The sequence below is a fragment of the Clinocottus analis genome, unplaced genomic scaffold (genome assembly GCF_023055335.1).
Source record: "Clinocottus analis isolate CAN_PGR_092001 unplaced genomic scaffold, fCliAna1.0.p SCAF_15, whole genome shotgun sequence".
NCBI lineage: Eukaryota > Metazoa > Chordata > Actinopteri > Perciformes > Cottidae > Clinocottus > Clinocottus analis.
The window spans coordinates 8,892,546-8,912,743 of record NW_027175876.1 but is presented as its reverse complement, the minus strand read 5'-3'; the positions used below and the strand labels follow the sequence as shown (position 1 = coordinate 8,912,743).

Here is a 20,198-nt window from a genome sequence, read left to right as displayed (position 1 = left end):
TATCATGTGTATGAAGTAGATTAGGTAGTTTTGATATATTCTCTTTCACTCGAGAATGCTCTGGGGTTTGTCTTTTTATATTGAACTGATTTTGTGGATTTTCCAGTCTGTAGGGCAGAAAGGATTTGTACTGTAAATAAAACAGACACGAGGGGTTAAAATGACCGTTAGTGCGAATCTAGTGCTGAGCTGAATGTGTTGTGCACGTACGTAACTGGAAGGGGATATTTATGATGTGCAGATGTTAAATGGTGGGTATGTTAAGTCACAAACAGCAATACAATCCTCTTAACGAGGTTTCAGGCAACACAGCCAACAGAATCTTTTTGCTGCTTCTTATATATTATTTTAAATGATGTTTGTTTCCCTTAAACCCGTTCTTAAATCACATACACCTTTATTTATCTGAAAATGTCAGAAGGGTTTAACTGATTTTACGATCGGATGCTCACACAGAAGGTCGGGCGAGTAGTGATAATGATTACTGATTTAAAGAGTGTCAGTGTTCTATCTTGTGTAGATTGATCTGTGTGCTAGTCCACCATCAACTTACAGAATAGCTTTGCCTCTCTTCATATGATTATAGAAATTAAACTCGTGATTTTGCAAGTAAAGATGTGTTTTTGCTACCTGGCAAAGGTGTTACAAATATATTATTAGTCAGTGTGTCAGTAAGTAGGTTTTAAAAACAACACAAATCTGTATGTATTCCAACTCCACCACAACGTTGCCTTGATGTTACAGAAGGACTTAAAACCAAATCTATGTGGGAAAAAAATGGAAAAAAGGCTCCTCAATAAACTGAAATGCTCACTGAAATATGTGTCAAATATTTATTTGTCTTCTTCATTATGCGATTTTTAATGTATTGTAAGCTGAGGAGGTCTACGTTCTTGTGCTTTACTTTTTACACATGTTGTTTAATTACAGTTATAGCTTTATGGGCTGCAACATGGGACAAGATGACAGAGACATTCCTGTGTGACATCATATCATTTTCATTGTTCCAATTATCTGTGGACATCAGAAATATACACCATAACATGTTAAAATGAGCATAACAATTAAAAGCTGACAGTTTATTTTACTTTACTCTTAGAGCAACACGTATTATAAACTATATGCTGTATTATTGTTTACAAATCAGCAGTGCCCATGCTTTGTGGCTAAATGAATAAGGTAAAGCAGGAATCAGTGACTAATAAAGATGGATTTGTATTTCAAAAAGAACAAGATGTTAACTTGGTTTCGCTCTTTTCAGCTTGTCTCTTCTGTTCTGAACTGTGGTTGGTCCAAACCACCTGGTTGATGAAGGAAACGGTCTGCTCGTCAACCTCCGTCAGACGAATATCACATTCTGTCACACTGGTGTTGATCGACATCGCCTCCCGCAGAGCTTCACCTCCATCCTACACACAAACACACACACACACAATGCTGATCTAAAAAAAAAAGATCTGAAGACACACTCAATAACCTTGAAAATCACCCCCGGGCAACTCGAGCTGTCAGAAAAAGCCCACACTCTCTAAACTGCTTATTGTGCATGTTATCACGGGTTTATTGCTATGTCTGAAAAAAGGCGTTTTCTATTTTTGCGAACAGTAGACTAAGGTCACAGATATTGATGATATTGCACAACGTATTTCTGCTATGTGGGTGATTTTTGATCCTCCGCAGTGTATTTCAGTCAGACAGAGACTGTACGATGAAACATGAGGAGGGATAATCTGATCTGCCTCCCACGGGGAAACAACACTTACTTAGCTTTCCATTATTGCATGTTTTTCCACACATGTCTATGAATAATTGAAAAGCCTTTCAAGCTATTCTGTCTGTTACTTTATGGCACTGCGTCTATGTACAGGCACACGCATGCTTTAGGAAGAAAATCCAGTGTTCAAAATAACCCAGTGTTTCAAAGTGCCCCCACTCTGTGCACATTCTTATAATCAAAGAAACACATTTTAAAGCAGAACTAGCAATATTTTTGTTCATATATTTAATTTGCCTCCACTTAGGAAAAATGTCTTTATTCATGCTATATCTTGACAACTATTGGATGTAGCAATTTGTTTTACTGTTGAGTAATCTGACAGCTATGTTCTCAATGAATCTGGTCTATAAAATGTTAGAAAGTTGGGAAAATAGAGTCCAAGTTGACTGCTTTGTTTTTCTGAAACCCAACCAAAACACAAGGTTTATCATAATAACATGATCAAAACATTTTTAAACCATATTTTAGAAAATAGAATAGAATATAGAACAATTATTTAAATGATACATTTTCTAATGAACAACTAATATTTTCAAAGCAATGCCATGATATTGATGATGACACACAATCATAATCTCCAGAGTTTAAAGTCTAAGGACTCTGGTGAAGTGCAGCTGAAGATAAAAAAAATACCTGCTCATGCGACATTAGTGCAAAATTATGCTTGATAAACTGAATCACCAATGTCCGAGAATTGTCGCCTGAGAGTTGGAGCCCTTTTGATATCAGTGAAAATGTGGCCTTTTCTCTAAGATAAAACGTTATATTTACTGCCGCCACTGTTAGTAAAGATCTAGAAATAGCAATTTACTTACCACGCCCAGGCTGTTGCAGGAGAGATTGATGCTCTTCAGGGTGTTATTCTGAAGGAGAACTTTAGACAGTGCGATGGCGGTAGGGCCTGTTACCCGATTGGCTCCCAGGTGCAGGTGAAGCAGGGTGTTGTTGTTTAGCAAGGCCTTACTAATAGCCTGCCCTCCCTCATCTCCCAAACAGTTAAGACGCAGGTTGAGCGACAACAGGGTGGAGTTCTTGGACAAGGCATGCGCTATAGCTTTAGCTCCCGGGCCTCTAATATCATTGTCACACATGTTCAGGGTCTCGAGTTTACTCCTGGTGAGCAGCTTGCCAATGGCTCTGGCTCCTCTATCTCCGATCAGGTTGTGAGAGAAGTCGAGCTCCCTCAGGGACGGATGGTCCAAAAGACTTTTCACCAGCAGCCGACACTTTTTATCCTCAATTTGGCTTTGATGGAGCTTCAGAAGCTGAAGAAACAAAATATCATGAAGAGGAGCAAGATTATGTTGTGAGTAGCACAAAAAGCTGAATCAGTAAGTGCACACATAAGATGTCATGAGAAATAACTATTGGAAATAACTGGCCTTTTCTTTGACGATATGAACTTGCCACATGACACCACTTACGTGCCAGCATGACAGATCATTGACGGACTATGCTTTATATAATGTTAACATTTATTATTTCAAATGAATATCAATACAATTTGTTGACTGATCAAGTAGTAATTTGTCATAAAATTTATAGTCGGGAAAGTCATGTCCCACACAAAATGTGTGATATGATGCTCAAATGTAGGGATTTGCTGTTTTTCTATTTTATCATTGGAACCTATTATCTTTGGGTTTTGAACCGTTGATGGGACAAGCAAGCAGTCTGAATAGTCACCTGTAGTTATGGTAGGCATTTTCCTTTATTTTCGGAAATAACAGATTATACACTGAGTAGGTGCAGCCCTAATGGCAACTCTAATAATCTCTTGGACCGTTCCGATATTGTGTACAGAAATCAGTAGCAGATATATTCCATGTTTTTGTGCAGGAGTAAACTAATGTGACAAAACTTTTGTGTCAAAGAGTGACTTATTTAGGTTGCAGCCAGAGGCTGTGCTGTCTTTTCTTTGATGTAAATAGAGCTTGAATCGAATGTTTGGGTAGTGCCAACAACTATTTTCTTGTTTCATGACATTAGGGACTTGTAAAATGGCTGTCAATGATACTTTGAAATTGGCAAGAAAGTCAGAAATGCTGAATTACAACAAACAAACATAGTCCAGATAGTCAGGCTCTTTACTTTGCAAAGAGCTACAGAAGGCATCAAGCCATAAACCAGTGAGATGAGAGGAATATTCACCTTCAAAGTCTTGCAGGACTTAAGGGCCTTGGCGAGGGACTCACAATCTCTCTTGGACATCTCAAACATCTTCCTTTCAAAGTTCATACCACATTGTTTGACCCTGTACACCAAATGGAACTCTTCCAGTTTTGGCAGCTTGTTGAGCAGGATGTCAAACTCAAAGTGATCCATAGACTGTCCGCTGTCCTCATTGTCACTTGTCAACTCTGAATTAAAATCCTCCTCCTGCTCCTCCTTCTGGGGGTCCTTGATAGGTGGCAAGAGTTGGGAGATGTTCAGCCTCTTCACGTCGTTCTTACAAAGAGGTACCATCTCTAGAATCGTCTTCAGCTCTGTTACATCTGGGATAAAAAACTCAATAATGTCCTCCAAGTGCCTCTCAAGAAACATTCGTTTCCAGCTGTGGCCATACTGGTTGAGGTCACAAATGTCCCATCGCTGCTCGCAGCAGCGCTTCCAATAGACACCATCGCTGATCAAGTTCGCTGTCTTGTGCAGAGGCAGGGAAGTAGACAGTCTCTCATGCACAAAGTTTTTGTGGATCGGTGAAAGTTCTTCAAATATGGGCTTTTCTGTAACAGGTAAGTTTGCATAAAGTTCCATTTATATTATTATGTAAGTGTATACAAATTTGTGAAACAATGGTACTAAAAACCAGTGCATACCCTCAAAGTTTCTCACAATGGTTTGCAAACAGAGGTTTGACAAACAAGGCACTAGAGTCAGGGACCAGTCTTGATCTTCAGCAATGATCCTCCTCAACCTCCTGAAGTCTTCAGCTGTGGCTCCAGGATAAGGGGACCTGGCCATTGTTGCAGGTTGTTTGTACACTATCCTCTGGTTAAAAAGAAGTAACATTAAATTACACTTTAAAAGTGGCACATCCTAACAATTGTAGATAAGAGTCTTGATTATTTTCTGGTGTTCTAATGTGATGATAAATTACATTTAACGCCTGAATGAGTTGTAACTAGACTCTGGCTCTAAGTTTCATGCTGCCACATCCTGCCGCTAGCTAGCTAGCGCCCAGTTAAAACCAACTAGCTAACTTTATATCTAAAATGGCAGTCCTTTATACAGAAAAGTTAACGTCCTGTAAACTACGACAGCTTTACTAGAAGTCGTGTCGGGAATTGTTGACAAATCCGCTGTATAACATTTAGTTACATAAGCACAACTCAAGCCGTCTACCTGCAGCGCGCTGGTCTCGGCTTCAGTTGTCTCCTTGGTAACTATGCCTACTTTTTGAACCTCGGAAATACGGAACACGCAGCCTTGAAGTTATCTTACGGCGAAGGTGGTTCACCTCGCTAAATATGATGTAACTAGCCGCTACCTTCAGAGGACATCAATAAATATAACTTTTAATAACACAAAGTTAGGATAGTGAGTTCCCTTGTCGAAATTTTGAATTAACTTTGAGTCTCTGTACAGATTTTACCATCTTGAACCGGAATTTCCGATATTATCGAATCCAACTCAGGGCTTGACCCACAAACACAACATACAATAGTGAATGCAATTTGCTATCTGTGTGAAAGTAATAATATAATTTAATAATAATTATATGTATATTGTTGTAGAAAACGTATCTGGGAAAAGTTGCAGATTGTCTGGCAAAGCCACATACGTTGCATAACTTTTCCTCACAACACAATGAGATTTTTTTTCTTCAGTATTTTCCAAATACCAACATATATTATTAATCAGGAAACACAAACTTAAAGGCACTGGTATCTATTAATTATTAAATGCAGGAATGAAACAGCAGATTGGGTAAACCACAAAATGATGATTAGACAGCCTAATAAGTATTCACTTACAGTAATGTTCTATGTGGCATCAGTGTTGCAGGAGGCTGGAGAGGCTGCCGTGTTTGGCCTTATCACGCTGTGAGGAACATTTGGATTCTACAAAGCTGGCAGATGGATCTCGGATATGGACCATAGGTCGTTTGGATAAGAGCACATTGGAGTGAATCCATCTTTCTTACCAACAACAACAAAAAGCAGGTGCACAACGACAATGTATGAGAGTACAGATCAGTAAATAACACCTTAAGAAAATCCTGACTCTAATTAAATAACACAGAAATGAAGCTAAATGTACCGTAAATATGTTTTTCCTATCTCCAACATAATATGTTGTTATTTTATGCATGTAAATATTGAGAAATTAAATTAATTGAAATTCAAATTATATAGAACACAAATGTTAAGACTGGTCGGTATGCATGTATATTAAAATACATATGATCCATTTAGCTACATAACATATATTTGTAAGTGCTTTAATGGAAGATGCCTCACAAAAGCTTTCTAAAAGACCATTTTCTGTACTTATGATGGATTATAATGATGTAATATTTTTCAGGCTATAACTAACACAATTTTGTATTATCAGTTAATCTTTAGATTCTATTTGTAACTCCAAATATATTACATTTCTTATAATATGGCAAAGAACAGCATCAATTCTGCACATTTAAGTTGCTGGAGGCTGTGGCTTTTTTTTGCTTGAAAACGTGACTGAAACAGCTGCAGATTTTTTTTCTGTCTATCAACTACTTTCATCAATTGTGTGATTGTGTAACATCTTCACATGACCACACGTTTGTGGAGGCAGGTAGATGATGCAGCCATACCAAGTTGTGTTTCCCATGTGGAAGGCAGAGAGAGAGAGAGAGACAGAGAGAGAGAGAGAGAGAGAGACAGAGAGAGAGAGAGAGAGAGAGGGAGAGAGAGAGAGAGAGAGAGAGAGAGAGAGAGAGAGAGAGAGAGAGAGAGAGCTGGATGGTACTGACATCAAAAGGTTGCTCCAAGAGTCAGATGGAGGGTTGGACAGAGAGACTCCAACTGTATCCCTGCGGCCGTCCATCGCTGTCGTCCTCGTGTAATACAACCTGACAGACACACGCTTCCCTCGTACTCCGGCTTTAATGGACTGGCGTGACATTAGCTATCCACAGCGCATGAGGCAAACTCCCTCTGTGAGCTGAAGTTACTGTGCACTCTGCATGGGTAGAGTCAGTGTGAGAAAAATACATCAATAGTTATAACTCTAAAGTTTGTTACAGGAATTAACTTCAGTTTATTAGCTGTAGTTAATTCTAGTAGTCAAGTACACAGTAGTCAGGTGAGGTTAAGGTGAGCAGCTCTTTGAATTTAACAAGCCTTTTTGACAGCAGACATTTTGACTTGTCACGGCAGGAGAAACCCAGTCAGCCACGCCGGCGTGACACTAGGCCAGTTCACACTTCCTGTAACATCTTCTAATATATCCTGATAGAAAGATAGAAACACAACTAACTCAATTATTGCTTTGTCAGAACTTTGACTCACTCTTTTTTCTCCATTGTACAAAACTACATAATTCTTCTATGCCATTATTAGGAAATAAAAAGACCTGGATGTTTACGTGGTTACGCATGACAGTACTGAGTACTCCCTAATAGAGTGCCATAAAATAACCTCAGCAGGATACTGTCTCATACGTCTTAGAGAGTGCAGTGCGTTTCACATGGAGTATGTCATATAAATAGTGATTATTAACAGCACACTCAAAGCTCGTAGTCCTCTGACTGTTGCAGCCCTGAAGAAGCAAAAGCAGAGAATTGACAGAGAAAACGCAGCAACATGCATCCACAGTGGGAGGACTGAGTGCTTCACCTTGCCGCTCAGGCCGGTGCCGCCACACTTCCATTTGCTTTCTGAGCCCAAGGAGCTGTTGCATTAGTTGCTCGGCAACGCAGCATGTGTGTAGTTACCAAACGACAGAAGGATTTCACAAAATGAAGTTTCTTTACAAGATGTCAAATCAGTTTTTAAACTAAGTGTCACAGCAGTGGCACGATCGACAACCTGCTTTGAAAGCGATATCCGTTGCTGTATTTTACATGAAATTTGAATGGCTGAAGAAGATTGCCTTACACAAGTACAACTCAGCTACTGCTTCGCTAACATAAAGTGAATTTATGGAACATTTATTACATTATCTTACGAGGTGAAAGCATTCAGTTGCTTGTTTGTGTGTCGGGAGGTGAACTCTGGAGCGTTGCCAAAGGGAGTGATTAATGCTCGGCCCGGGAGCCTTCCAGAAAAGCACTACAGCTCTTGTGCCAGCAAGGCAAGTCCCAGATGGGCCTGTGGATGAACAGAAAGCATCGCAGAGTACCGCTGAATGAAACATCGAATAACAACAACGAACAACATGTCTGTGGTGGTTCAGTGACTTTGGCCATGTTTATGAAAATACAGTATTGTGACATTATTAATAGTATTTTCTACACAATTGGTCTGATTTAAAAAGACTTGGCAGATGTTCATAAATTAAGAGACAAAGGAAAATCCATCTCTTGAACCACACAAGTAATGGATGAAAGGACCACAATATTTTTTGTTAATTTACTATAAATTATATATTCTTGAAGTGCTAGTTTTCAGAGTATACTGTGACATTTAAAAAAAAAAAAAAAGAAAGACGCAAAGTTTCCAATGCCCAACAAATCTATTTGTGGTGTGCAGATACTTTGTCTGAATTAATCATGTATGCTTTAACCACTTTACTGCTGTGTGCTAACAGAGTTAGAGGTGAAGTTTTGTTTTCATGCTGTTTTCAAGCGGAATTACTTATTTTCCAAGAAACCTATAAGCACATCTCTGCTAAACACAGATTGAATGTGGTGCTTTTATGTGATTCTTTGAGGAGAAACTCAGTTTTACAGATCAGTTAAATCAAAGAACCGTAAACTCAATGAATCAATGCTTTGACAAAGTCAACATGAGACTTTAAAAGTGCATAGGAAAAAAACTTTATTCCTTTTGTTGAATATAACGACAAAAAGACATCTGATGACTTTACAAAAAGAAAATCTGGTTAATGGACTCATGAAACCAAGCGTAGCGTTCTATCTGAGAACAGTTCATGGATATGCAAACACCAACACCAAAAAAGTCCAATTCCCTCCGGAGAAAAGCACTAGTCCTCAAACTCATCAAGGATTTCATCAGAGTTACTACCACTGTCGATCAAACTGGAGTCCACGCGGACGCTACTGTCCGTTTCCAAAGAGTCCACTGAGCTCAGGATGCTATCGATGGACACCAAGCTGCTATCGATGGACACCATGCTGCTATCGCTGTCGCTGCTGCGGCTGCTGCTGTCGTCATCGTGGATCACCATCACCTGAGCAGAGTCGGCTGTTGGAGGGAAAGAAAACTGTGAGGGATTCTCTTTGCCAACATTTGGAAGTCACAACTGTAAAGAAACATTTGATCTAGATTTTTCTCAGTCAACCAAATCCACAAAGAGAGGAAAACCAACAATGTGTCATTTTGTTCCTCAATACTTTTTGACTTCACTTCCCGGTCTGTGGCCCTCAGCCCAAACCACATTTGACATGTAGTTTCATTTCTCAAAAAGATTGCACACTTTTTAGCAAACATTACTCAAACAGTTATGAGTCCTCGACACAAAATGTGTTCCTCGCTTTCAAAGAAAAATGTCACGCATTTGGTTTCCAGACCTGACAAGGCGACCACATGTGTTAAAAGTGCCACGTTCAAGGCTTGTGATGAACACGGTTAATGCTCTTATTGTTTTAGTTCAAACCTAAACTTAATATATTCCCCTCAGTATCTTATCAGCTGAATCAGGGGCACATATTAAACCCCTCCACATGATCAGCAATGGGTTTGTTGTTAGTATTTTATGTTATTGAACTTATGCATATTTGTGAATCATGTTGTATCTATGGCTTTGAAAAGGTGGGATGGAAATAAAACATTTCTTACCTAATTACCTTAAATGTATCTACTCTATTTGTGTATTTGGTTCAATAAGTGCACCTACTGTACATTTTTTTTCAGCTTTGTTTGCGGGAAAGCAAGCTCAATTTGAGAGCCACCTCACCTAATATGCACAGGGGCAGTATTTCAATGCTAAATACTGCTTTTTAGGTTGCATTACATTATATTGTATACATTGTGCTGCCACCTTGTGTTTGACATCCTCACTGTGTTCCACACTCATCCCCCCTCCACTAACAAGCATATTTTAAAAGGCATCTAGGAAGCCGAGACAGGCAGAAGCAGTGAGTGTAACTACTCTTTGAACACCTTGAAGAACACTTTTCTTTTAGAGCCTCTGAGCAGCTGAGGGCTGAGCACTTTGCTGAAGGTGAGAGGAACATTAGTCACTGAGCTCACTCAGACATGTCAAGGCTCTCCTGCCCTTTGACTTGATGAATGTGGCGCTGCACACAGCAAGTACGAGGCCGCCAGATATTAATGCTATATGGGTCACCCATGAGTGTGATCCTGATGTTCAGTGCGCGACACCACTGTCACACGCTGTCGTTTGATGTGTGTTCTGTAACGGATATCTGAGGGAGATAACCATGAAGTCACATACCAGTGGAAATAAATCATAGAAACATAATGTCCGGATAACTTCTGCAGTTTAGGGACGAGGGTAATGTGATACGATCATCTTCAAATAACCAAGCACAGCATTATTTTGATATAAGGAAGTTAACATATTACGTTTCAAATGTATTTCATGTGGTAAAAAGTTGTCTACTTAAGTAGGTTTTTTAGTGTTTTAGTACAACAAAACCTTACATTTCTTTCAAAATACAAGTATATGTTGTACATTTAATACTTCCACCTGGTACAGATTTTGTTCAATTTCACCTGATAAACTTCAGTCAGACCCAAAAATTGTAAACTAAGAAAGAGTATTTTGAACAGAGCAGGATTATTCAGTCTTCACTGTGAGTACGATGACTTGTGTTTTTAAAATACACCACCCTAAAAGGATGAACTTCATGGATCCTGTTCTCACTGTACAACAGCCCCAACCCATTTTAAGGCTATCCGCCGACCTCAGCTGATGACATCATAGTGACAAGCTTACTTTTCTGAAACAAGGACAAGCTAACATTTTTTGCTTTTTAGTGAACCGTTCATGTTTCTCTTTAAAAAAAAAAGAGTTTAATAAGCTGTTTCTTTAACTACAAAGTTGGAGTCTGTGATACTTTTACATATGAACATCCATTACATTCAAGCCTTTGCCAAAGGACTTCACTTAATACAGATTAGGGAGAGCTCTCTGTATATTGCATTACAACTTGTGGTATCTCTTATTTGAAATAATGTTTTTTACACCAGCCACCCAAAGATAAAGGAGTCACCAATCAACCGCACTGGCAGAGGAGATACAAACCTTAACAGTTGGATACTAATGCCACTGCTGATAACGCACCTCTCACCTTTCCTCTCGCTGATGAGGGTCTGTCGTCTCGACTTCATATCCAGGCTCAAGTTTTCAACCATGCTGTCGATGCAGTTGTCCAGGGCCAGACAGCGGGTCTGAGACTGGATGGCCCGTCGACAGATGGGACACTCGTCTTTCTTTTTGCGCCACTGTTTGATGCAGTGACTGCAGAAGCTATGAGCGCAGTTCAGGATGACTGCCTGTAGACAAAATCAGTGCAGATCAAAACGTTAATATTATGTTTTTGTGTCTTCTAAAGCACCTCAAAAACAAAACAAAATATTTTTGTCAGATTGCTGTGTAATAATTGCTGTATTCATTTTGTGTTTCTGTTCTGCTCATTTTCAACACCATGCTTCATTAACTCTTCATCCTACCTCGATGAAGAGCTCGGAGCAGATGATACACTGAAGCTCGTTCTCCAAAACCTCTGTCACTTGTGTAACTACTTCATCCTTTTGAGCCCTGGCCTGCTCCTTCTCCTCCTGGAAAAGAATACATAAATGAATAAAGCTTTGCTGATGCCATGTCAAACAATACAAAGAAGGATGCTTATATTATTATGAACGTTGTCATACCTTTGTCAATGCCAGCTCTTTGTTTTTGGCCAAGAGAATCTCTTCAAAGCCATCCCGAGAGAGGGCAAGTTCATCTATTACTTTCTTTTGCTTTGGACGTTGAAAACAGTTAGACAAATTAATAAACTATGAAAAAAAATCTGAATTCAATTCAATTCATTCAATTGCATACCTCTTGCAAGGCCTCTTCTAACTGCTTTTTCAAAAGCTCCTCTTGTTGCTGTGTTTTTTGTGCCTAAATACATAAAGGTTACACTTTCATTAAAGAGAATATTTAGTCTCTAGTAGTCATATGTACAAAAAAATATACCAAAAAGACAAAGTGTTAGCTTATATATATATCATTAATAGACAAACATGACGCATACCTCACAAACGTCTAAAAAGGAAATTACTATATTGTTGAAGAGAAGGGCATTACTTTCAACTGTTGGTGATGAATATTCCATGTATTAAAGGAGTTACTGAAAAACTTCTTACCTCCAGCTGCCTCTTACTGAAGGACTTCTCTAACGTCTCCATTCGGTGCATCTTAGCTCTAAGCGTCTCCAGCTGACCGTGCAGCTCACTGACATGCTCCCCTCTGAGAGGATCAGCCTGGTGCGGCTCTACCCCGAGAGAGGCTACCTGCCTCTGGGTGTCGTCTACCTGCTCCCTCAACCTCAGGATGTTCTGGCTGTACCTGCAAAGGGAGCTTTATTTTAATAACAACCTTTTGTTTTGTTTTTAAAAAAAAAAGATGGCAATAGATTCATCTTTCAATGATAATACACAAGAGGCATAAAGTTACATCTGCAAGTTGTCCAGGTCACAGGGAGTGTTGGAGCCATCGAAGGGCCGATCTACTTCCTGGACTCCAGTTTCCTCCACCTGAGAGTGACTGAGCCTCTGCTGCCGTTTCACTGGTGACAGAGGGCAGGGCTTTGCAAATGACTTGTCTGCCGAAGAGCAGCGGTAGAGCTTGGGCTTAGAGGTAGACGGCTCGACTTCTTCCACAGTCAACTTCCTTTTGGTCTTTTTGGAAACGAGGGCTGCTTTAGCGCCTTCTTTATGTCCCTTTGCCAAGCAGTGTTTAATGTCTTTGAGGGGCCGCTGGACGAAGATGTAGTCAAACTCCACTTCTGTGGTGGAAGTGGCAGGAGGAACCCCGAGTTGTATGGAGTCTCCGAGCCTCAGCTGATAGGATTCTTCAGCGGGAATGCGATTTCCATTCACCCAAACACCGTTGAGACTCTGAGGGAAAAACCAGCATTATTTTCTTTATCAGCTTTAACTGAATATAATGTTCATAAGCAAGGAATATGAAGAACACAAAACTACTTCATTATGTTCACGTTCAAGTGTTTTAATTGACACTGTCAGAGAGGTTAAACTTACTAATTTCATTATATATTTATTGTTGAAGGTGTAGTTTGCAGTCTTGTTAAACTGGACTGTGCTTTTAATAAAATCCTTCTGTGTGGTTGTCAGATGATACTTAAAATCCTTAAAATATTAAATCCTGCCCTTGTGTCGTCTACGTGAAGTTTGGCCTGTTCACACCACGGTTATTTAATCTAAGAATGTAGATTTTTGCTCTAAAATCTACACTAAAATAACAAAACAGCAATATGTCTAGTCTCTGGTAAATGTTTAGGACTAGTCTACAAACTCAACATGCACTATTGTTGTTGTTGTTTTTTTGTTTTGTTTTTTACACATTTTGTAATTAGCATGACAGATCATATTGGTTTAATCCATAAAACCTAGAAAATGCAATATTACCTTTTTGTCTGTCACTGTCCACTGTCCATCTTCCCTCTGTTTGACATTACAGTGCAGTCTGGAGATCATGAGAGGACAACTTGGAGACAGCAGCTGGTGGGTAACATCCAGACCACGTCCTATGGTGACCTGGACAGTCAGACACGAAACGCATAGTTAGTCAGTTAGCTCCCGTTTACTGTGCAGCCTTCAGCTTATTCAAACAGAAAACGTTAGATTGGGTCAAATTTGACAACAATATAACAAAAACACACAAAAAAAGAATGAGTAAGATATTTTATTTGGTGAATTGCAAACTTGAGCAAGTAAATATAGAGCAACGGTAGCCCGCTGGCTAGCATTAGCAAACTGCACCTCAGTGTTTTCGAACAAGCGAAGCCAGTCTGAGTTTCTTCCGACTCTCATCAAACATAACACCTCTGAGTCTGAACAGTCGTCCTCCTCAGCCGCAGACGAGTTCGTCGTTACAGTTTCCATCTTATCTCACTCTGTCAGCGGCTAACACGACCTGAACGCATCGCTAACAAGTGTTGCTGGCTGCTACATTGCTCTCGTAGCTGGAACGGCGTCAAGACGGAGAGTGACAGGACGAAACCGGAAACCGCTTGTTGTTTTTTTTCAAAATAAAGGCGATGGAGGAGGAAGTTGAACTGATCATTATTTTGTTTATTTTTTATACATACAATTAAGTGATTGATCTTCAATAAGGACATATTTAGAATAATACTTTAAATGAATGTTTATATATATATATATATATATATATATATATATATATATATATATATATATATATATATATATATATACATATATATGTATATATATATATATATATATATATATATATATATATATATATATATATATATATATATATATATATATATATATAAAACGATATCGATTTATATATATATAAATCGATATCGTTTTTTCAATATCGTTGGCAATTATATGTCAACACAGTAGTTACTAGTAGACCGTACAAGTACACTTACTTACGTGTGCATGTGATCTTACCTAATTATTCTATTTCTAATTCAGAGCAAAATATTGTATTTTTTTACTCTTCTAACTTCAACAGCTCAAATCTGTAATAAAAACAACAGGTTTCGCTCTCTGCTGCGCAAAGGATCTCCCATCACTGCTCTTCTGTCAACTAAAAATACTGTAATAACCATGTTGTTGTTTTTTCCAGCAGTATTTTTCTTCCTATATTAGTCTATGCTCACTGTTACCGTCCGCTCCAGCGACCCCGCGTCTCAAAACGCGCGCACCCGAGCTCCGGGCGGGACTTCCTTTCTCCGGCGGATGCGATAACAGAGTGAGCAGGCAAGAAAGGGCTTGGTCGGGGCATCACTGGTGTGTAACTGTGCGGCTCTGGAAAAGCAGATAACCGGGCAGACGACGCCGCTGAAGCCTCGTAGATGAACCTCCTCCCCGGCTATGCTGCCCTGAGAGCACCGCGAGTATCCGCCCCGCCAACATGTCTGAAGTCAACAAGACTATTCAGAAATGGCACGCCAGTTTCGAGAAAGGCACAGACTTTGACTCGTGGGGACAATTAGTGGAGGCTATAGATGAGTACCACATGTAAGTTGCGTTCAACATGTGTATCCTGCCTCTGCGCACAGCTGGTGCATCCTGGGCGGCACGCGCTTCTTCTCGTGCCTGCTAAACCTCAACTAACTGTGCAGGGAGATAACTGCATGTAGTGGCTGCATGATGCTTCACAAGAAGTTGTCGCCTCTGAGCTGTCAGTCAGCTCCTCAGAGCAGTAAACACACCCGACCCATCCATGACGTGATGTGGCAGTCGTTGCAGAGGCAACAGTCGCCTTATTGTGCGTGCGCGTGCGTGTGTGTGCGTGTGTGTGCGTGTGTGTGTGTGTGTGTGTGTGTGTGTGTGTGTGTGTGTGTGTGTGTGTGTGTGTGTGTGTGTATGTTGCAACCCAGATTCATTCACCACCAGTTCCAGTTGAGGGAGAGTCCTTTCACAAAGCCTTCCATGGAAAAGAAGCCAGAGCTGCGTGCAGTGTTTCATTATGTGTCATGCAGTGCAGAAATGGAGCCAATATTCCCTCAGAGTATTGAGAAATAGTCCGCCACACCCTCTTATTGTTATGGGTGGGTTTTCATGTGTTTGGTGAGGAATGTTTCCCGCTTCCAGACACTATCTTGTCTTTGTACATTTCTAAAGATGTGATTTGCTTTGTCGTCTAATGGTTGACCAGCCATTGCACTAATACTATCACATTTACACCCTGACACCTTTCTTTTAATTTTATTTGACCAGAAGGGGGCGCAGACATGCATCATTTATCCACCGTTACGTTGCAAGAATCTTCCAAGTTTTACTGCAAAGCATTAACTGTCTGTGTTGTCATTTAGTTTAGCGAGACAACTGCAAAAGGAGGTGCAGTCAACAAATGCATCCGACTTCACAGAGGAGCAGAAGGTAATCAGTACACCTCCTTTACCTCTGGACAGGTATTCTGCATGAACTAACACAATGTTTCTTTTCTTTTAGAAAACTTTAGGAAAGATTGCAACATGCCTGGAGATGAGAAGTGCCAGCCTGCAGGTCTGTAACATTTTCTTTTAATCTGTAATATATGGAACATATAAATAGTCAAGTGAATTTATTTATAGATCACATCTTAAAAACAACATATGTTGACCAAAGTGCTTACATAAAAAAAACACAGGATCACGAAGTACAACATTCAATGAGTACAAACCCTCTCAGTGCTTCCACGAACCCTGAAGAAATGTTTGAATAGCCACCAAAAAAAAAGTGGTTCATATATATATATATATATATATATATATATATATATATATATATATATATATATATATATAGCCTTCCTATTTTGCTACAATCAGACAAACTTCAAACACATAGACAAAAAAGAAATCAGAAACATACTTCCCAGGGTCATTAAGGTTAAAGCAGAAGCCCATTTTCTTATAAATTATACATTTTCTAAAGATGATGAATGTGTTTTCTTTTCTGCAGTGCACACAGTCAAAGGAGGACTTCAAGTTAGAAGAGCTGAAGAAACTGGAAACCAGTAAGTGAAGCGACTGGGATTTGAGCTCCTACTCGTTTATCCTCCTGTTGTGATTTTGTATTCTGATCTTCCACCTTTTGTCGACAGTCATTCAAAATATCTTGACGTACAACAAAGCATTTCCCTTTGATGTGCAGCCAGTACCATCAAGGTAAATGTCCATCACTAAACCTTTTCTGTTTTGGAGTTTGTATTTCACAGAATATCCTGCGTGATTTATCAAAGTTGTATGGTTTGATTTAAACCTGTCGCTCCTCTCCGACAGGAAAATCCTGGCTCCAGGTGAAGAGGAGAGCCTGGAGCTGGAGGAGGAGGAGGATGCTGCAGCAGGAGCCGGGTCTACAGAAGCGTTCCCCCCGAGAGCCCCCGGTACTGATAACGGATCATAAAACACACACCTGCTGTTCAAGACGTTCGGCTCGTGTTGTTACGTCGTCCCGTTTGACCGTGTGTCTCTTTGTTTCTCTCTGTCGGTGCTGTGCATGGCTTCATCGCTCATTCCTGCCTGCTTCATTCGCAGCTTCGCAAGGTACGGACGGCTTTTATCCACCAACATCTGAACTTGTTCCCTCCTGCATGACCGGCGTGTTCTTTATATTGAAACCCTTCAGTGGAAATACAAAATCTTGTTGCTGACAAAAGTGTGATTTCAGAAGCGTATCACACAGAGGTAATTTTAGAGTTTGGTGCTTATTTTTGATTGTTGATGAAAGAGAAAACATCTACATGTAGCTTCACACAGAGAGCTTAAGTCCCTTTCACTTCCAAAGTCTGCGTCTGTCTGCTCCACTAGCTTCGGCCAAACAATCTACTTTTCCCATCTGGGATTTCTTAGTTGATCTTTCTGACTAGCAGAAACATAAAAGTCATCCTCACTTTTTTTAAACCGTAGAAGATATCAATTCGGCTGAAAGCTGCTTATCAGTTTTCTACATAATTACTGTGTCAACTCGTATAGTGAGAGCCATCGCTTGACTCTGCAGTTTCTCTTACAACTCTACAGTTTTGGTTCTCTCTCGTTTCCCGTCGCAGCTGTTTGAAGAGAGAAAAGAGAGAAAAGAGAGAAAAGACCTTCTTTGTGCCATGTGTAGTTAGCGACTAGCTGGTGAACGTGTTGGAGCATCGAGCAGCTAAAGAGACAGATGTTTCCCTCAGGAGCTGGTGGAGACCAAAACTGAGCTCAAAAGAGAGCGTGTAGTGGACACGTTCATCAGGTGGCCAGAAGCGATTGTGTGAATACGCAACAGTTTACAAACATTACTTTTTGATGTGATTATCTGTCATTTATGTGACCCGAAAAAAAATAATGAATGCAGCTTTACTACACAGAATGATTAGATAACTCTTATGTTTTAGCTTTCGAGAGAGACAAACAATAGCTCTTTACAACTGTTTACAGGGAAGTCTGTACTCTGCTGGTGAACATAACGCTACACTTTGGACTCGAGGGGTGTCGCCACCCATTGTTATGGCAACTGCTAATGTCTTCGTCCTCCACAGGTACCTTGTTGCCACGGTTACCCTCGGAGCCCGGGATGACACTACTTACGCTAAGGATAGAAAAGATCGGGTTGAAGGATGCCGGTCAGTGCATCGACCCGTACATGACCATCAGTGTCAAAGGTAATGATCTGCTCGCCTGCTCAAGAGCTTTGGATCGTTCACGTGTCTGTGAAAAGGCTGACGAAGGGCATCACCTGGGTATGAAATGTCCGCTCTGACTAAACCAAGAGCACGTTCTGTCGTTCTCCGCCTGCAGATTCGAACGGCGTAGATGTGAACCCTGTGCAGGACACGCCTGTGGCCTCCAGGAAGGAAGATACCTACATCCACTTCAGTGTGGACATAGAGATCCAGAGGCATGTGGAGAAATTACCGAAAGGTAAATTACCTGACCGCTTATTTAAGGGAAGTACGATAAATAGAACAACATTTAATTCCTACATTACTAACGTCACAAAAATGTACACAACTCAAAGTTTAATTCTGGATATATTCCATATGAAAAGACCTAAACCATCAATGAAGATGACAGCAACATATATTACTGTAAATAAGGAATAACCCCTTGAGATGTGCCAAAAAAAGATGCAGAGACATATAGTAAACTGATACTAATAAAACTTTAATTTAAGAAAAACTAAACAAAAGCAATACAGGACAGTTAAAAAAAATTACTGACATCGCTGCTGCGGCTGGTAATGAACATCAATTGTTTTAAGTTCAAATTTCTGTCAACTGTGGTGACTTTGACCAGAGACAGTGAGCGGACCTGATGTTCCAGTAGATGGCGCTGTGTTGCAACTGGTTCCCTATTAATCTCTGTTGTTTTTCACATTCAGTCTATCTTTCTAGCCTTCTGGACAGAAACACGATTTAAATATTTTAGTTGATCAAATGTCTTTTAACCAAGATATTCAGCTACGGTCTCGTGTTAACATACTGGGTCTGGATCAGGAAGTCTTCATCTGCGTCGTAGAGAAAGAGTTCTCAAGTGGACGATATCTAAAAAGACTTTATGGCCGTTCAAACAGTTCTCCAACCTTGTATTGTGTACGTTCTTCCAGGAGCAGCTATCTTCTTTGAATTTAAGCACTACAAACCTAAAAAGAGGTTCACCAGCACTAAATGTTTTGCTTTCATGGAAATGGACGAGATCAAACCCGGCCCCATCGTCATCGAACTGTGAGTCAACCGTCGTGTTGAATGATTTGAGGGATTCCTTTGTCTGGAAACGGGAAGTTTATACGGTACCTTCTTGTATCTCAGGTACAAGAAGCCCACAGACTTCAAGAGGAAGAAACTGCAGCTTCTAACAAAGAAACAACTCTATCTCCATCTTCATCAGACGCTACTCAAGGACAGCTAAGTGGCAGCGCGCCCTGGACTTGGACCCGCCTCTTTCTAATCTCTCTCTTACATCCCTGTGGTGCTCCGCCTCATCAACTCCAGCAATACGAAAGCAAGGTTGTAGTCATTGGATTTCTCTGAGTATATGGAGAAAGTAAACAGAGTCAAAGATCATACTTTTGTATCCTTGAAAAGTGCACATAACCTCTGTTCTCCAGAAACCACAGAACCCTTAAATGAGGTTTTTTGACCTTCTGTTTCATATTACAGACGGGTTCTGTTCAAACACCTTATCTCCAGTCTTCCTTAACTCACTGATTTTGGAAAGAAATATGGGACACAACGTGAGTTATTGCAGGTGCTCAACTAAAGTCAGTATTTTTTGTTTGTGCTGTTGGATTTTGGTCTCTCAATGTAAATTCAGCGAACCATTAAAAGTAACTATGTGGACAAGTTGGTGAAGTTATGACCGTTTGCAAAGCCACTCAATAAAGAAAAAACATACATCATAGTCCAGAACGGTTTGTGTGTGCCAGAATCAGACTTAACCCGTAATCAAGACATTTATTATTTGATATTATCAACTAAATGGATATATTTAAAAACAATTCTAAACATGGCATTTCATCAATTGAGGTACAAATCAAGTGTTTAGTAGGAAGTATTAAATTCCTTAATAAATAATTCAGAATTATTTATTATTGCTTAAAGGTTTTTGAAT

At 39.9% G+C, this 20,198-nt stretch overlaps 3 protein-coding genes across 5 annotated transcripts; 1 reads left to right on the top strand and 2 right to left on the bottom strand.

Annotated features, from left to right (window-relative positions):
• Positions 1 to 980: 980 nt before the first annotated feature.
• tcte1 (t-complex-associated-testis-expressed 1) lies at positions 981 to 5,158 on the bottom strand. The gene is made up of 5 exons (XM_068577080.1): positions 5,123 to 5,158; positions 4,597 to 4,768; positions 3,929 to 4,503; positions 2,593 to 3,042; positions 981 to 1,409 (listed from the first exon to the last, which is right to left on the bottom strand). The coding sequence occupies exons 2-5, from the start codon at positions 4,739 to 4,741 to the stop codon at positions 1,221 to 1,223; spliced, it is 1,359 nt and encodes a 452-aa protein (XP_068433181.1). The 5' UTR covers positions 4,742 to 4,768; positions 5,123 to 5,158; the 3' UTR covers positions 981 to 1,220.
• Positions 5,159 to 8,725: 3,567 nt separating this feature from the next.
• Positions 8,726 to 14,147, bottom strand: rnf8 (ring finger protein 8, E3 ubiquitin protein ligase). 2 transcript variants are annotated; one of them, XM_068577771.1, is made up of 9 exons: positions 13,903 to 14,147; positions 13,549 to 13,677; positions 12,575 to 13,017; positions 12,265 to 12,466; positions 11,957 to 12,019; positions 11,785 to 11,874; positions 11,584 to 11,691; positions 11,202 to 11,406; positions 8,726 to 9,129 (listed from the first exon to the last, which is right to left on the bottom strand). In XM_068577771.1, exons 1-9 carry the CDS (start codon positions 14,023 to 14,025, stop codon positions 8,909 to 8,911), a joined length of 1,584 nt encoding a protein of 527 aa, XP_068433872.1. In that variant the 5' UTR covers positions 14,026 to 14,147; the 3' UTR covers positions 8,726 to 8,908. The 2 variants fall into 2 exon arrangements, with proteins under 2 accessions (XP_068433872.1, XP_068433873.1); XM_068577772.1 differs by having other exon boundaries at positions 8,955 to 9,129; positions 11,195 to 11,406.
• A 740-nt stretch (positions 14,148 to 14,887) lies between these two features.
• aida (axin interactor, dorsalization associated) lies at positions 14,888 to 19,988 on the top strand. 2 transcript variants are annotated; one of them, XM_068576493.1, is made up of 11 exons: positions 14,888 to 15,144; positions 15,942 to 16,008; positions 16,081 to 16,134; positions 16,573 to 16,627; positions 16,715 to 16,778; positions 16,893 to 16,996; positions 17,148 to 17,156; positions 18,128 to 18,250; positions 18,387 to 18,509; positions 19,195 to 19,312; positions 19,397 to 19,988. In XM_068576493.1, the coding sequence occupies exons 1-11, from the start codon at positions 15,038 to 15,040 to the stop codon at positions 19,494 to 19,496; spliced, it is 924 nt and encodes a 307-aa protein (XP_068432594.1). In that variant the 5' UTR covers positions 14,888 to 15,037; the 3' UTR covers positions 19,497 to 19,988. The 2 variants fall into 2 exon arrangements, with proteins under 2 accessions (XP_068432594.1, XP_068432595.1); XM_068576494.1 differs by lacking the exon at positions 17,148 to 17,156.
• Positions 19,989 to 20,198: the final 210 nt, after the last annotated feature.

Coding starts and splice junctions, on each gene's coding strand:
- rnf8 (XM_068577771.1), bottom strand. CDS start 14,025: ATGGAAACTGTAACGACGAACTCGTCTGCGGCTGAGGAGGACGACTGT. Junction 12,020..12,264: donor TCAGTAAGAGGCAGCTGGAG/GTAAGAAGTTTT, acceptor TTATGTATTTAG/GCACAAAAAACACAGCAACA. Junction 11,875..11,956: donor TAGAAGAGGCCTTGCAAGAG/GTATGCAATTGA, acceptor CAACGTCCAAAG/CAAAAGAAAGTAATAGATGA.
- aida (XM_068576493.1), top strand. CDS start 15,038: ATGTCTGAAGTCAACAAGACTATTCAGAAATGGCACGCCAGTTTCGAG. Junction 16,009..16,080: donor ACTTCACAGAGGAGCAGAAG/GTAATCAGTACA, acceptor CTTTTCTTTTAG/AAAACTTTAGGAAAGATTGC. Junction 16,135..16,572: donor TGAGAAGTGCCAGCCTGCAG/GTCTGTAACATT, acceptor TCTTTTCTGCAG/TGCACACAGTCAAAGGAGGA.
- tcte1 (XM_068577080.1), bottom strand. CDS start 4,741: ATGGCCAGGTCCCCTTATCCTGGAGCCACAGCTGAAGACTTCAGGAGG. Junction 4,504..4,596: donor CATTGTGAGAAACTTTGAGG/GTATGCACTGGT, acceptor TACCTGTTACAG/AAAAGCCCATATTTGAAGAA. Junction 1,410..2,592: donor CCTGCAACAGCCTGGGCGTG/GTAAGTAAATTG, acceptor GTTTGTGTGTAG/GATGGAGGTGAAGCTCTGCG.